The sequence below is a fragment of the Lutra lutra genome, chromosome 13 (genome assembly GCF_902655055.1).
Source record: "Lutra lutra chromosome 13, mLutLut1.2, whole genome shotgun sequence".
NCBI lineage: Eukaryota > Metazoa > Chordata > Mammalia > Carnivora > Mustelidae > Lutra > Lutra lutra.
In genome coordinates this window covers 87575799-87592907 of record NC_062290.1, presented here as the reverse complement: position 1 = coordinate 87592907, position 17109 = coordinate 87575799, and the positions used below count along the sequence as shown (strand labels likewise).

The 17109-nt window shown below is 55.6% G+C and overlaps 1 protein-coding gene across 15 annotated transcripts in view; it reads right to left on the bottom strand.

Moving 5' to 3' along the window:
• Positions 1 to 17109, bottom strand: part of RALGPS1 (Ral GEF with PH domain and SH3 binding motif 1) — a 275034-nt gene that overhangs the window by 31424 nt on the left and 226501 nt on the right. For all 15 annotated transcript variants that reach the window (XM_047701132.1, XM_047701131.1, XM_047701141.1 and 12 more), the window contains 2 exons: positions 16719 to 16812; positions 12277 to 12344 (listed from right to left, as the gene is read on the bottom strand). In XM_047701132.1, the coding sequence (XP_047557088.1) occupies positions 12277 to 12344; positions 16719 to 16812 (162 nt within the window). The remainder of the gene's footprint in view (positions 1 to 12276; positions 12345 to 16718; positions 16813 to 17109) is intronic.

Below are 17109 nucleotides of genomic sequence, written 5' to 3'. Positions count from 1 at the left end.
TCCCAGCCGGTCGTGCCCCGTCAGAGGGCTGTTGTCCTCGCAGCTCTGCTACTGTCCTCCACACCCAGCCTTCAAGTCACTGAAATCTGGTTTCCACACCCAGTGACATTTCCATTGACCTCCTTTTTGTGAAACTAATGAACACCGTTGTCCTTCTCACCAGAGCCTGTGGCATCTGGTGCCAGTGACCAGTCCTTCTCGAAACATCATATGTCCTGGGTGTCTGGGTGTCCGGGTGTCTCACTCTCCTGCTTCTCTCCATGCATCTTCGCCACTGTTGCTCTGGCTCCTCCGTGGGCTGCCTATCCTCCAACCAGCTCTCACGCTTGTGTCTTCTACACACGCTTCCCTCTTTGGCTCCTGATTTTGATTTAATTTATCTCACCAGATATGCTGATGAGTCTGAAATGGACACTTTTCTGAGCCTGAAACCAATAGACCCAGGACGTTTCCATCTGAACTTCCGTAAGGTATCCCAAGTTCAGCTCAGTGAAGGCTGAACCTGGAGCCTCCTCCTCTATTTCCAACTCTGGACAGTCTGCCACCTGGCCTGGAAGGTGGGGTCATCTCGGCTTCTCCTAGACTGTGACTTGTCTCTTCTCATCTCCTCTTTGCTTGCCATACACAATCGCCAAGGCCCCCAGATTTTGCACATCTCCTCGCACCCATCACTCATGTCACTGCATGGTCTGAGTCCCCACACTTTATATTCTGCCTCTGAAATCCAAGGTGGTCCACGCCATCACCAGCCCAGTTCACCGGGGGATGAAGCAGAGGCATCTGGAGAGAAATGGGGTTTCTTGGGCCCATCCTGGAGGTTCTGATTTCATTGGCTTCAAGCGGGTCTGGCCATTGCTCTCCAGGTGGCCCGCACGCGCACCCCAGTGAAGACATTCTGCACAAAAGCTGGGACAAAAGCAAGCTCAGGCCTGGAGGAAATGTCTCGTGTGTCTGCCCCAGAGAAGAAAGGGAAGAATGGAGGCCGTCCTGGTTTGTTTTTGTTTTGCACTTATTGCTCAATAAGTGAATCCATGCGGAGGGCGGAATTCGCCTTGTTTATCAGTGGCATGGCCGCGGGATTACACTGACTGAGTCACCCTGGCTCCCACCATGGGTTCAGAAAGTGTTTTGTAAAGGTCAGCTTGCACTGCTCTGGCCCCTGTGGTTTGAACTGGAACTCGACTCCCTGTGCTGTCACAGTAATAATGACGGTGATAATCACGATCGAGTGTTCTGTGCCGGGGACCGAGGTGCGGGGCGTGCTGCCCTCCATGTCGGGGCTTCTCCCAGCAGCTCTGGTTCATAGATGGGAAAGCCAGGGCCCATTCAGCAGCCACGTGCTGGACTTGAGCCCAGGGGTCCACGGCTCTCCCAGTGGGGGCGGGACAGGGAGTGGGGGGGGGGCAGGTCTAGCAGTTCGAAGGTCAGGCGTTAAAACCTGAGGCAGAAAAAAACAGTGTCACACTTGAGGTGATCAGATAGAAGCGGGTGGCACTTCCTCTAGGAAGCGTGTGTTGCAAAAGGTCCAACTGCTACACTTGCAGGTTAAGGTGGAAAGGACAAACATCTACTGCGCGCCAGCTGCATGCCAGGCTTGTCCCAACACTCCAACATCCTATTTCATAAACTCGTAGGTAGCTGGCAATTTTACAGTCGCCATTTTAAAGAGACATCTGAGGCACATGAGGTCACGCGCTGGAGGGGTGCTGGCCTTGTTCCCTCAGCTGGCTGAGCGTGCTGGGCTGAGCCTAGAGAGCTGGACCCCCAAAGCTCTTCTGGTAACCTCGGTGGCTGTCCCACTCACTCCTTTCTCACCTGCCTCGAGGTGCTCCCCGCATCCTGGCTCTGACTCGCGTGTGCTGCTCTCCTAGGCCTGCGGATATGCCCTTGGTTTCTTCCGCTGGGCTCCTGATTCTCCCACCAGGACAAGGCCCAGATCCGCCTCCCTCTTCTCGCTGCTTTGCACAGCCCTGGGAGGCCTGACTGGCCTCAGATGGCCCTCAGCCCAGCCGAGGGGAAGGGTGGGAGGCCCAGGCAGAAGAAGCTGGATCTGCCTGGGTCCAGCGTCCAAGCCAATGCTGCTCTGGGTGCCCCGGGTCTCGGCCACTCCCACCCCCTGCATTGTTGACCAATAGCCTGGTCTGACGCTGAAGCAGAAGAATTTCCATTCAGTTGGGACTTCAGGATGGGGGTGGCTTCTCTGCCAGTAAGTGACGCTCTCGGCTACCGAAAGGCCTCACGTTCCGGCCCCACTAAGCCTGGGATGGCCACCACGTGACAGCACCGGAGACACGTGTCTTCTGGGGCCGTTTCTGAGCTGGGCAGCTGGCAAGTTTGTTTCTCCATGTCCCCTGGGGCAAGGGCAGGGGTAAGGGCAGTGATAATGAGCTGGGGTTCTGGCCTTGCTTTGTGGAGTGTGGTCCCTGCTGCCCGGCCCGATATGGCACGAACAGCTGGAAAAACTGACCATGTGGCTTGACTATGTCAGAGGATTGCTCTCTTTTTCCTCAGCATAATTTTTCCATGAATAATCTTTAAAGCTCTTTAAGTGGCTGTTTCTTTAGCAGTTTTATTGGAACATATGAGAACTGACAGTCTCTGTGGGGAACTAGATATCGTGTTGAAAAAAAAAAAATCTGGTTTTCATTACATTTCTCTCAAGAAACCAACAAGCTGCCCAACAGACCACTCATTGATTGGAAGAGAAAGAGCACAGGGCCTTCTAACAACGGCTTTGAGGTAGGCGGGAGTCGGGGTGATGAATGGTCCTAAGAACCCAGGATCCAGAGGCAGACGGACGTGGGCTCCGGTGTTAACGGCCACTTGCAGGCTGAGTGACCTTGGGCAAGTCACCTGGCACCTCTGAGCCTCATTCTACGTCTGCCAAACAGGAACAGTGGCCCAACCTGGCAGGCTCCCTGTGAAGAGGAAATGATACAGCATCCTTCCCTTCTTTCTGCAGCAAGTGTTTTCTGGCCCGGAGCCAGCCCTGAGCCACGTGCTGGTCAGCCACATTGGATTAGGGAGCTCGTGTTCTGCTTTCATGGGGTTTACAGTCAAGTGGGCGAGAAAGACAAGTATGCAGGTCATTACACCCGGGAGGGACACAGGCTTTGACCGGAGGACAGAAGAGAACAGATATGATAATAGCAGTGACTACACCAATAGGACACATGCCTGGATCGAAAGAAAGGTAACAGGTCCGTTCACAGCAGTCACTACACCAGTGGCATGACGACCATGTCAATGACGATGGTGGTAATGGTAGCAGCTGACCTTTGCACATCTGCGGGGGCCAGAAACTGTGCTGAAGGTTTCACATGGGTGCAATAACACGGCCTCCCAGGCCTGGTTGTAATCTCGACGCCACCATGTGGGACCTGAGGTTAGAAGGATTAAGGAGCTTGCCTGGGCAAGCAGCTGGTGAGCAGCAGAGCCATGAGCTGTGCATCCGAGAACACCGGAAGGTCGGAGAGGAGCTGGCGGGTCTGACATCCAGGCTGGCCCAAGCCGACGCCGTGGCGTATGCAGACGCAGCAGCAAAAGAGAAAAGACCCCGAGATGACAGAAAACAGAAGCTACTAGATAAACTGCAGGGAGCCAGCCTGGCAGAAGAGCTGAGGGCGGGGACTATGCCTGGGGTGGGGGTGGGGGTGGGGGTGGGGGGGGGTGGCCCAGAGTGGCAGGGCCATGGGCGGAGGCTGGGGTTTACTGAGAGAAAGGTGGAGAGATTTTCAGGAGGAGGGGTGATGTGCTCAGATTTGTACCCTACAAAGCACACTCTGGCTAAAAAAGCACATGGATGGGGCCGGAATGACAGGCTGGGAAGGAGAGATGAGGATGACAGGTGGGTAGGAGGTGGACCAGCAGGGGTACGGCGGGAGGGGGGCTCAGGACAGCCTCAGTGGAGGCTGCTGCTGTTCACTTAGGAAGCAGGCCTGTGGGGCTGATGGGAAGTTCAGACTGGGACTGATGTCTGGAGGCTGCTGGGTGTGGCGTTCAGGAGACAGATGGCACCGGGGACAGATGCATGCAGACAGGGGTGTGTGGAGCCCCAGGAGTGGGCAAAATTATCCAGAGTTGTAAACTCAGTGAGAACTGGGACAGAACCAGTGTCTGTGGAATGAGAAGAAGGGACAGGCTAAAAAGGAACCTGTGTAGATCCAGGGTCAACAGAACAAATATCTGAGACAAGTGTCATTGTAGATGCATGAAGAGAATGACCTTGGGCTTCACTTGTAAGTCTAATGGAAGGCGTTAGAAGCAATGCACTGATTTCCTGGGCAGCAGCCCCATCCTGGGCTGTCACCACTTCTCCCTCAGAGGCACCTTGTCTAGGTAGCACCCATCTTTGGGGCTGCAACACGCTCTCCTTCCCTTGGGTCCGGGTCTCTAGAGGGAGCAAGCTGGAGGGGCCTAGCCTACCACCTGAGTCGGATGGCCAGCGCCAGGAGCCAGCGTCCTCCTCTGCCCACCCATGTGGACCATCGCAGGCAAGACTGAAACGCTCCAGAAACAACTTTCCGCTCGACCAGATGGGTTTCTCGGGAGAAGGGAGAAACAGAGGCAAGAGCCGTTGAGCTGCCCCCTTTGCCAGTGGTTCGATTAGCGATGGAAGGGCTTCTGTTGAGAGGCAGGCCCTGTGCTGCTGGTGCACATGTCCTCAGTTCTCAGAGAGGGCAGTGACCCCCATCCTCGGGGCCAGGCCCTCCAGTCCCTCACTCTCTGGCAGCCTGCACTTGCCTTCACAACACCCATGCACTTGTAAGTAAGGAACGAGATGCAATTTCCTGTTGACCAGAGTCTCCTACCAGCAGCACCAGCTCAGGGAGGCGGGGGCTGTCCAGGCCCGAGTGCGCCAGGCGTGGGGTTCTGGCTACAGAGGGGTAGGCTCTGCAGAGGAGGACAGGGAGCCTCGTTCCCACGGGTTTCCAGCAGCATCCACGTCCCTGCTCTGGGTCAGCACTGCCCGATTGAAGCAGTCTGGCAGACAGCGGCCGCTCACGGGCTACTTTCCAAGTCTTGCACACTGGAAATTAATAGGAGGCAGCTGTGGCAGAGGGGACTCGGAGTCACAAGACTCGAGTTCCAGTCCAGCCTCTGCCTGGGCTGCCGGGAGCTCGGAGTCCAGTGCCTCTCTGCGTTGGAGAAGGGGAGTGGCCATGGCCGGATCTGAGGCTCCCGACGGAGTCATGGGAGCACATGGCGCACAAGGTGAAGGGAGTTGTGTGTTTCCTGGCTTCTTTACTGTGTGTGCTGCGAGCCCTGTGCCCAGACCAGGGCCCTCCCTGGGGCTGCCCTCTGGTACTCAGGGACATGGGGCCCTGCGCACAGAAAGTTCTCTCAGGCCAGGCTTCATGGGCGAGCCTGGAAGCCGGTCGCTGTTACATTCACACACATTCTTTGTTTCTCACACACGCAGCTCTCACGGGTCCTCGCCGTGAGCCAAGATCTGGCTCACACATCATTCAGAATGCCCCGCTTCATTTCTTCCTGAAAAACGGCATCTGATCCCCCTTCAACAGTGGTGAGGCCCAGAGGCTTTTTCCCTGGAGTCAGAGCAAGCAGCCCCGGGAAGCCACTGGTGCAAAGTGTGGAGCTGGGCCACAGCGGGGCAGAGGAGTGGGACCAAAGTGGGCTGGTGTCTCTGTTCCTCTGCTTGACCCTGATGTAGCAGGCTACTAAGAAGAGAGACGAGGAACAGAGCAGATGTGAACTCCCAGAGTGGAGAGGCAGACACGGGCTTCTCGGCTCTCGGGCGCTTCCCCCAAGCCCCTTTACCCATTCTGAGAATCAAAAAAAAGCTACGGCGGCGGGGGGGGGGGGGGGGCAAGGGGGAATCCCCACCCCCCGCCCATGCGGTACTCTCTTCTTCTGCTCACTACTCTCCAGTGGAGGGGGAGGACTCCACAGACCACCTGGGGAGCTTGACATATGTCCCTGGCAGCTGGGAGAGCCAGGCGACTCCTAGTGCCTTCCTCAGGCATGGGAGCCCACACGGCCCCAGCCAGAGGACAGCGGTGGCCACACCAGTGTTAGCTGCACTGGTAGGTCTGTCAGGGAAAGGTGAGGTGTGGCCTCCCACCGCCTCTGTGAGGAGTGCTGGCTTGGAGGTAGGGGCTTGCAGGAAACCAAGCCGCAAGGAGCCGGCCAGGTGCACAGACTCTGTGAAGGGACTGCTGTGGTCCCAGAATGGACGGGCGCCACGCCCCAGCCAAGGGACCCATGGGATCTCTGAAAAACCCATGAAGGTGCTCATGTGAGGACATCCGTATAGCACTTGTCACCCGAAGGGTCCAAGACAGCAGTGCCCACTGCTAAGACTGTGTCCTTTGCCCCATGCCCTGAGGTTAGCAAGCCAACGGAAACAGAAAGAGTCCTGGCGGGGAGAAGGGCCAAGCACCCCCAACCCTGACCATAAGAGATCAGTCCCCAGCCAAGGGCAGTGAAGAAGGTTTAATGACAAATCAGGTTTGGAGTTGTGATTCTTACACAGAACCGGCCTTCTAAGAGCCACGCAGGGACAGTATGTGACTCAAAAGTCTCTCTAGGAAAGGCCTGGATATGCCAGGTTTGTCATCCAAGGCAGCGATGATGGCACAGACACTGTACTTTCTCTGACTGTACTGCACAGACACAAAGGGCAATGGGGGCAGAGCCCAAGGTGCTTGGGACCCTCTAGGGCATCCTGCTTGTTCCATGCAGGGGATACAGGTGACCAGTCCAGACCCCCAGGCTCAGCAGTGGGCTCTGCTCCCTCCTCCATCCGAGAGATGAGGGGGTGAGTGCCCCACGACCTCCTCCTACAGAACAAGGCTCTTGGCCCTCGCCGCACAGGGTAGGTGTGAGGGTCCCGAGTCAACACACAGGGAATGCTTCCAACAGTGCCTGGCAGTGAGTACAAGCTCAAAGGGTCCCAGCCACAGCCACTGCCACTGCCGCTGCCATTGCCACCACCATCTCCATCACCTCTGAGCCTCTGTTTCCCTAGCATGAACCAGCACGAACCAGCTGGTGTGGTGGTTTAACACACGCCCGCAAATTCTCCACGCTGCCCATGTTGAGTAGTCGGGTCTGCGTCCCCTCTCCTTGCACCTGGGTGAGCCTGTGTGACCGCGCTGACCAACAGAGCATGGCAAAAGCAAGGCCACGTGACTTCTGGGGGTGGGGTGCGTCACACAGATGCCATGACGCAGCTTCGACCCTGCTCTTGGGACACTTGCTCTGGGGGAACACTGCCACGTAGGAGCTGGGGACTCAGGCTGTCACACGGTAAGGAAGCCCAGGCCATGTGGGAGCCACACGTAAGTGTGTTCTACTCCAGCTGTGGCCCTGCCAATAGCCAGCACCACAAGCATCCAGAGGATTCCAGCCCCTAGTCACTGAGTCCCTCTCAATCTTCAAGTCCTTCTGATGGAGGCCCCAGATACTGTGCAGCAGAGACAAGCCATCCTGGCTGTGTCCTGTCCTATTTGCTGAGCCACAGAGCCCGTGCCTGTAATGAAAACGGTGGTTCTGGGCCACTAGGCTCTGAAGTGTCTGGCCATCAGCAGTGGTACACAGCTCAGCTGGTGAATGAATGGTGAGTCGGACTTGAGGGCAGGGCCCTCCGGCTCCCTGTCCCCTGCTCTGTCGGCTGTGTCATGCTGTCCCTCCATGAGGATAGCACCAGAGACTGCCCCATGTGGGCCATGAGCCAGCAGTCCCAGGAAGTAAGACCACGTGAAGTATTTAGTCCTATGGCCGTGTCACTGACAAGAAAACCGAGGCTCGGAGGGAGTAAGCTGATGGCCCCAGGCCCCACACCTAAGAAGTGCCGGAGCCATGCCATGAACTCAGGTCTGTCTGACTCCAAAGCAGGGCTTTCCCCCAAAAGGCAGTAAGACCAGAAATACATAGAAGCATGTGGAGAGCAGGTCCGAAGGTACGAGCGCAGAAACCTGAGGCCCAGCTGAGATTTTCCATGGCCTTGCTCTGCTGCCAAGGACTTTTGAGAGAAAACCTGTCAGCTGGTCCAGCCACGCAGAGGCGGGCTAACAGAATCTGGAAATGTCTTCATCGGTTCCAAGGCACACACAAACATGACTTGCCCTCTCTGGGGGTCAACGTTCTTTATGATTTTTGCTCTCCAGGAAAATATTAGTTCATTTATATAAACGAAACATTACATATGGGGGGGTTTGAAAACGTGGCACTCCTGGCCCTGTGGCCTCCACAGCCCAGAAACTGAGAAGGTCTCTCCGTTTCCGTTCTCACAGGCTATTTGTTGGTGTGGAGCTGCCGGGGCGGTCACTCCCCAGGGTGGAGAGTTGGCAGCTCTCTGTGGGGCACAGGGGCTCTCACCGACACGAAGGACACAGCCTCAGCCCGGGACCACACTGACATTAACCAAGGCCTCTGAGAGACCCAAGTCCCAGCTGCTCTCAGGGCGGGGTCAGCAGGTCTCAGCGCCTGAGGCAGGCGAGCTGGTGAGAGAAGTGGGCACAGCCGCATGGAAGGGTCAGGGAGCCCACCGACCATCTTGGTCGTGCTCACACTGGCCTCCTCTGGCTCCTTCCTGTGCCACGCCTCCTGGCTTTTGCTGCCTGTCTCCCTGCTGAAGCCTAAGCTCCGTGTGGGCAGGTCTCTGCCTTGTTCCCTGGGTAGCTGGCTCATGGCGAGGGCCTGGCACAGCAGGCCCCGGATGTCCTGAGTGCATGAACTCATGAAGGCATCTCGGGTCCTCTCCTTGGCAGGTGTGGGGGCGGGTCCCTGACTGCTGGAAAGAGACCCTGGAGCTGTAGCTTAAACCCCCATCCCAAGGAGCTGAGGGAAGCTGCGTTCCTCCCATTCCTGGGACTGCAAGAGGCACATTCCTGTCCCTGGGCCCGGCCGGGCTCCTGCCACGCAGCCCGGTCTGATTGCCAGATGGGGAAAGGCCTCCCGGGAGCTGCCCCTCTGGTCCCGCCCTCCACAGGACCCCTCGGCTGCCCCACGCTGCAGCAGTGCCCGCCTCTCTGTCCTTGGAGACGCTTCGAGGCTGCGGGTGGGAAGCCAGGACCACTGAGCACGTCGGAAGCCTTCCAGACACTCCCGGGCCCTCTGGTGATCAATGAAAACCTTAACATCCTGCTTCCAGGGCGGGAGCCAGGGCTTTGGAAAACTGGTGGAAAACACTCCTGTGAGCTGGGCTCGCACCGCTGTGTGAAAAGTGCCGCCTCAGCACTTCCCCGGGAGTGTGGAGTCAGCAGTCCGCAGCCCTGGAGCTGCCTCCCAGAGCCCAGTGCCTGAAGGCTCGGGCCAGGGGCTCAGAGGCCGGGCCGGTGCGGCTATTTCCCCAGGGCCCCTATGTGCCAGGCCCTGGGGACGCCGGACGGGGTCCTTACGCTGGGGGGAAGGCAGACGGGGGCAAATGTGCACAGGTAACACTCTGATCCCCACGGGGAAGTGCTGCGGAGAAAGACCAGCTCCACAAGAGTGTACAACGCTGGGCTGGCAGAGTTTCTGCAGAAAGCCAGATGGTGAATATTTTAGGCTTTGGAGGCCATAGGGTCTTTGTCCCCACCACTCAACTCTGCCACTGTCACGGAAAGCAGACACAGACAATATGTCAACGGATGGGTGTGGCGTGCTCCAACACGAAAACAGGGGTGGGCTGGATGTGGGCCAGAGTTTGCCAACCCTGGTGCAGCGGGGGCCTGACCTGGGCGGGGACGGGGCAGGGGGGTCTGGTGGCAGGAAAAGCACCTGAGGCGGTGACGTTTCACGAACAGCTGAAGGCTGATTCAGTGACGGAGGCACAGTCAACACTGACGACAATGACAGCATCCTAGCAAAGACACACTCAGTGAGAGGCTGTGTGTGTCCGGCGCTGGACTGTCTCACACACGGGGTCTGAACAAATTCCCACAACAGCCGTGGGAGGGAAGCATTATGAGGCGCACTTTACAGATGGAGAAACTGAGGCCTGGCGGGTACATCGACTGTTCTGTTTGCTCCCTCGGTCACCGAGTCCTCCTCAGCTCAGGAATCACGGAGTTGGTGACACTTTCTCCTTTCCAGGTCCCTCAGCCGAGGGGGCCAGCGCCTCACTACGCTTTACCCATTTCAGCTTCATTAAAGTCTCTTCGTGTGAGCCGGGGCAAGTGTGGGGGAGGAATTCTCTTTGCTGCCGGGATTCTGACCGAAGCTGGCAGTTAGTTAACTTGCTGGGTTCTGACCTCCCACGGCTAATAAATGGCAGAGCCGATGGAGGGGACAGTGGCTAAAACAGGAAAGTCTGGCAGACCCAGAGGAGGCTGGGCCAGGGGCTGGGTCCTGGCTCCCAGGCCCCGTTTCCATCCTAGGCAGGGGTCAAAAGTCAGTACAGCTCCTCCTTTCCTGCCCAGGGCTCAGTGAGGGGGTCAGTTCCTGAGGCCCCCAACGAGCAGAGTTAGTATTCCGAGCCTGGCTGCTGGCCCACAGGCTCCGGCCTAGCAGGAGGAGCTGGTGGTGCTCAGTGCAGAGCTGGCCTGGGGGCAGCAGGGGGCCCTGGTCTCTTCCTCAGGAAGGAGGGAGTGAGGCAGGTGCTGGTCAAGTGAAGGGACCTTCGGGGTCAGACAGGTGCCTAGAGGGAGGGGGAGGCCTCTGCTGCCATCTGGCCTGGTAACAAGTAGCCCCAGACTTGCCGAATGGCTGAGACTCGGGAGGCAAGGCCGGCAGAGGAGCGGGCTGCAGGCGGTGTACAGGGCAGCGGGGAGGAGGAGGCTCTCTGGGGCTCTGTGATGAGGCTCCAGCCGTCACACCCCGCTTGCGCCCCAGGCCAGTGCGCGCGAAAGACCCACCCGGAGCCTCAGCTCGGTCCTTCCTTCCTTTCACCCATTCGCCCATGAACCCCGGGAGGCCCAAGCGTCCACCGAGCACAAGCCTTATGCCGGATGCTGGAGGCTCATCCGCTGGGATGAGGGCCTCAACTAAGTGAGGCCCAGTGACCAGAAAAAGAGAATAATTACAAATGGGGGTGGCATAACGAAACAAAGAGCTGAAATAAAGTCTCTCTGAGTTGAGAACGATGAGTAAGAGCCAACCACAGAAACAGGAGGGAAAGGCATTCAAGGCATATGCAAGGGTCCTGGCTGAGGAACTTTCCAGAGGCCCTGCTTCTCTCAGGCAGAGATGAGGCTTAAGTTTGGCCTGTGGATGGAGAGAGTCGCTAGAGAGAGGCAGAGCTGGCCCCGAAAGCCAAGGATAAGCCCTTCCCTCTGCCATCTCTCTTCCTGCGCCGTGCTGGCCCCCTCAGGGCCTTGCTGCCTGTCTCCCTGCTAAAGCCTAAGCTCCCCGTGGGCAGGTCTCTGCCTCGTCCCCCTGGGTCCCTGGCTCACTGTAAGTGCCTGGCTCATAGCGGCACCCCCCATCCCTCCCTGCTCAGTGGCTCCTGCGTGCGGGGAGAGGGAAGTGGGAACGGCCCGGCGCGGCAGGGGCAGAGGTAATGGAAGCCCGCAGCAGGAAGGGGCACTAGGAAATGCATCCTCTGGCACCGTCCGGAAGGTAGAAAGAGTGACTGTGGGGACTTCTTGGCACGTGGGGAAGGCCAGAGACTTGGCTTATCCCACTAAGGCACATTAGCCAGGTAAGGCGGCAGAGGCCTCTTACTCAAACTAATTTGAAGGAGACTCAAGGGCAGAACGCTTTTGATCGAAGCCCACTCTGCTCCAGAATTTTGGCATCAATCTGCTGAAGAAAGTTCTGAATGGTTAGTGGTTGCTACTGTTCCTTCTCTGGCCCACAGCAGCTGCTTTAGAATCCTGCTGCTATTACCTACGTCCCTCTGATGGGAACCCTGTCCCCAGCCCCCTTAATCACTAGGGACACTCTGTGTGTCCCAAATGTGTGAGTAAAGCTGATGTTCCAGGTGGGTGAGCTGCCCATGTCTGGAGGCACCACGTCCCCAGGCATCCCGTGCCGCTCGCCTCCAGGTCGCATCAACCTGAGCCCAGGCAGCAGGACCAATGCTAAGGGCCTACGTGACTCAGAGAAGTTTTCTCTGCCCTGTGCATGTTCCCAGCCTGCGGTTCTGACCTGGCTTCTCTTGGGGCTGTTTGGTCCCAGGCTCTTTGAGGGAACCCCAGCCCAGAGGTAGCCCAGAGGTGACCCAGAGGGGCCCCGTGGATTAGGAGCCTGGAAGGTTGGTGTGCAAGGGCTGCTAGGTCCATGGAGTCTGGCAGCCTGCCACTCAACTGTGCCCTTGATGCCACGGTCAGGGCCAGCCCTGGCCCGGGCCATTAGTGGGTGTGTCCCCACTCGAGGTGGCTATAGTACCTGCGAGATCTTCCTTGGAAGAGACCAGTCTCGGAGAGCTGCTTCCGGGTTCAATTCGGAGTGACAGTCTGGAAACAAAGATATTCATGCAATCAGAGGGGCTCTGGTGTATCACAGGGGACTGATCACATGTGTGTCTGGAGTCGGGAGACAGGACTGCTGCTAAGAGCTAGAGCCTCAGAGCCCAGGAGCCCCTTGGGGTCTGTTCTAGATCTCAAGACAAGCCTGGGGACTCGGTATGTTTATTGTCCCTACCTACCAGATGAGGAAACAGTAGCAACGTTAAATAGCTCCCCAGATTCACGGGCTAGCAAGTAGCAGGGCACACAATCCAACCCAGGACTGTCTGACCCGAAATCAGGGTTTTCAATCGTTACAGTGCACCCCCTTCTCGGATGCCTCAGAGAGGCAAGACCATGGACTCATCAGGAGGACTGGCACCTAAGTATTATTATTATTATTATTATTATTATTATTTTAAGTACTGATTAAGAACCTCTGGATGAAAATGGTAGAGTGAAGCCAGATGGCAGACTCCCCTTCTCCCAACAAATTATAAAGCCTTAGGAATAGAACTTACCAGCTGCAAGTCAATAAGAAAAGGGGCTGAGCTGAAGCCATGAATTTCAGAAACTTGTAGCCAAGGAGAGAAAAAGAGGATTGTGGAGTCTGACCAAGAGGTCTGACAGCTGGGCTCCAGTATCCTGCCCTCCGAGGTGTCTCGGTACGTCTGAGCAGGAGTCCCTACCTCTCCCTCTTCAGAGTGGCACCAGATGTTGGCAAGAAATACATGAAAGGAGTGGACAACATGGTGGATACTCTGGCAGAAATGAAGGTTCCACTGAGGGGGTGATTTGAAACCCAAATCATCTTTCCCAAAGGTGCCCCTTTCTGGAATGGGATACAGCCTCCAACGAGGTGGATGAGACCCTGATACAGGCCTTTTAATAGAGCCCCCATATCTAAAACACACCGCCTGCTCCCTGCCTCCTTGGAGCCCGAGCCCTGTGTTCCCCCAGGCTAGAGAAGAAGAGAGACAAAGCACCCTGACCTCACAGTATGGCAGGAGGAAAAGCCAGCCCACCTCACACATATGGAAGCAGGGTCAGATGTCACCTCCCTGCATTGGAGCCATGGAATATCCAGATGGAGCTTCTCAAATGGGAGCAAGACAAAAAGAAATGGTATGGCAACCTAGCAAACATCCTCTCACACAAAGAAGGAAAAAGAAAGGAATCAAGCATTGCCTAGATTATTCAGCCCAGGAGGCAGCCCCAAGGGACACAAGGAAATCTCCCCAAGTGTGACCCCCCCCCCATGGGTTGAATAAAGCAAGACCTGAAAAATGAGATGATGACACAAAGGAGTAAGATGGAAAGGGCGACTGGGGTCCTAGGGGACCAATCAAGGATCAGATGAGTATCTAAGTAAAGACAGATGGTCCCAGTGTCTGTGAGGAAAAGACAGAGATTATAGCCACTAGGAAGAAGCTAGGGGACATGGAAGGTAGACAGCCCCCAACATATGGCTGCCTGGAATTCCTGAAAGAGGAAAGCCAAGAAATGGTACAGAAGAAGTCAAAGATCACCCAAAGAATCCCTCCGAAATGAAGAAAGGGCATGCCAGGTTCCAGGGAAATCTGGTACAGAACACTCCACTCTGAACCATTCCTCTTGTTGTGCCTTTGAACTTCAAGGCATCCTTTACCCACCAGGCAGATAAAGCAAGTCACGGACAAGAGGAAAGGATCAGACTGGCTCAGACTTCCCTACACCAGCAGCCAGTGTCCGAAGGCGACGGGAGCCGGGCCTCCAAGTGCAAGTGCTGGGGGAGAGGCCAGAGGCGTGCGGGCCTGTGAGGCGAGGCCCCATCACACGTGGATGTTTTCACGAGGGACATCAGAGCACGCAGGACTTGTGAAAACCTGCCTCACGGGGAAATCCAGCTAAGTAAGAGAGTCGTTAAAATAAAGACTCCAGGAACGGAAAAGCTGTGGAGGAGCACAGGTGGTAAGGACTGAATCTGATTAAAAACCCTAAATCAGTAGGAATTATGGTTCCCGCACATAATGCGTATGTTATGACTTGGACTGTGCAGTAATAATAACACGACTAACAGAAGACTGGAAGATGGTGAAGGGGAGTTGAACGCAAGGGAGACGGCTGACGTTCTCATCTTTCACAACTGGCCAACCGACCCTGCACGCGGTGGGGACCCGGTTAAAACAGGACTGACCGGCTCAGACCTCTTGGTGTTTTTCCCGACCGCTCTTAGTAATCTTCGGAGACGCTCTTAGGAAATTGTATCTCTTGTGCTGAAGAAATATTTATTTGAGGAGCAGCTAATTCTTTACATTTTATTTCCCTTTCTTTTTCTGGTTAAATTAAAATACTTTCAATTAAAAATAGCAAGTGTTGCATGATCCAATTTTAATTAGTTCTATCATTCCATCCGACCATCTGTCCATCCTTCTCTGTGTCTCTATACACTTCCTATGCATTAAAAATGTCCCAAATTATGTTCACTTAATGCTAAAGGTCATGCTTTCTAAGTGGTAGGAATTTGGGTAATTTTTGTGACTAAGATAAAATGGGCAAAGAGTAGAGAAAAAGAAGCACTGTTTGGGCCCCGCGTGGCACTGGGTCTCCCAAGCAGATGGGGGCAGGGTGTCAGAAATGCTCCATCATCAGGAGATAATGAAGCCACCTCGTCCTTCTGGGTGGGGAACAAGGCTCAGGACATGAGTTGGGCCATGGAGCAGGGGTTCCTCAAGCAGGATCACAGCCCTGCATGTCCTGTGTCACTCAGAGCTGGGGCCTCCCCGGGGAGGGACCCCGTCCACGGTCCAGCCCCTGCCAGGGAAGAGTGCGGGCTTCTTCCCTTGGTTTGCCCACTTGGACCACAACAAAGGGCTTTTGTGAAATCCAGGCTGACTGGTTAGCAGTAAGCACAGGGGGTGTTCAATGCCCTTCAGGATGGAAGGAGTAATTACTCATGACCTGTAGCTTGTCCAAGGATTATCTCATGGTCAGAAATATTTATAGACTATTTTTCTCCTTAAAGAATATTAGTGTTAATGAAAAACTGCTGTCTCTTTAATTGTATTACAGGCACATGAATGGAAAATATGATCCCAGAACCTAAGAGGGAATAATTTCACACTCTGGGGTACTCTTTTCAGGAACAGCAAATGCTTTGTAAGTAAAATGAGCTTAATTTGTGGCAAACATAATTTTAGTGGTAATCTCTGGCCTTCGTCTGTTGTTGTTATTGTTATGCAATAGATCACAATTTCATATGACACTCTGCTCTAACAAAATATTATACAATAACAACTAAAGACATTATGTCTATGCTCCCAGAGACGGCTAATTATTAGAACCACCCAGGGAACCTTGAAAAAATACAAATGCCCAGGCTCCACCATGAACATAGAGATGGTTATAAGGCTTCGCAGCGCAGGTGACTGATTCACCGCAAGGGCAGAGAACCACGACTGCGGACATGGCCAGATGTGGAGCACATCCGGAGTGACCGGGGGTGTCACTAGTGGCCACAGTTCCCTACAATTTTCAGTGTTTTGATGAAGACCAAGTAATCAAACTGGTCAAATTTTCGATACAAAGCAGGAAGAGATAAAAAATATATATATATTGGATAATGGGACTCAAAGGAACATGGTCCCCGGAAGCAGCCAGTAAGATGAGATTTGAAAGAATACACATAAAGTTGACATTTAGGGGGAAATGATCAGTTACAAGACGGTTGAGATCTGCTTCGATAGCAGGTCATACAAAAAGTACTGAGACTCTTAGAGGCCTCAAGCTCAAAATGAGCCAAGAGGATGTCCGAGCAATGTGGCAGACAGACTTGATCTGAAAAATCTTTCTTCTCCCTCTAAACACACGGAAATACTGGGTAAATTCCCGGGTGTCACAAATGAAGAACCAGCTGAAATCCAGAGCGGGGTGAGGGGAAGATGAGGACAAAGGGCCCACAGGGGTCTCCGTGGGAACAGAGTCAACTCCAAAGGGCTGCATGGGATGCAGATGAGGCCGCAGCCAGGGCCGGATGGCGACAGTCCTGCAGAACACCAGGGCCACAGGGAGCCGCCTCGTCCCCGAAACAGGCTCCCGGAGAGCTGTCAGCCTGCAGTGTGGCTAGAGAGCTGCCCTTCCTTCCGCTCAACGCTATGAGCAATGGTGGAGGGGTAGTCACTTGTGAGGACCCGGGCACAAAGCCTGCGTCACACGCAGCCGTGGAGTCCACGTTCATGCTACCCATGCAACGTGGGAAAGCCAGGCCGAGAAGCTGACAGAACAATTTCCTCAGATCTACGGGGCCTGGGCGGCTGGGGCCGCGGTGCTCCCGCGCGCTGGGTCACCTGCCCTGCAGGCGGCCACTCACGGGTCCCAAGGGGCCGTGCAAGGACGGCCACTCACTTGTAGTTGTCGTCTTCCACAAACTTCTGGAGCTCCTCGATGTAGCGCACGGACTTCAGGTACTTCTGCACGTGGGGCAGGGTGGTGAGGTGATCTGCAGGACACGACAGAACCCACAGCGTCAGTCCCCCCCACCCCGCGGGGCAAGGGTAGGAAGTGCTGGTGCGTGCTGCCCCTCCCCGGCCCCGCATACCCCGAAGTCACCACCAGTCCTTGGCTGGGAGAGAAAGGCCTCTAGCACAGACCGGAGCCGGGTGTCTGTCCCCTAACACAGGTGTGCCTTGGGGCAGCTGGGAAGCCTCCCAACCCCCTGCATGACAAGAATGCGAGACGAACTGACAAGCCCCATCAACCCAGGGCAGAGGTCCGACCCCGGTCCCAGCACAGCTTT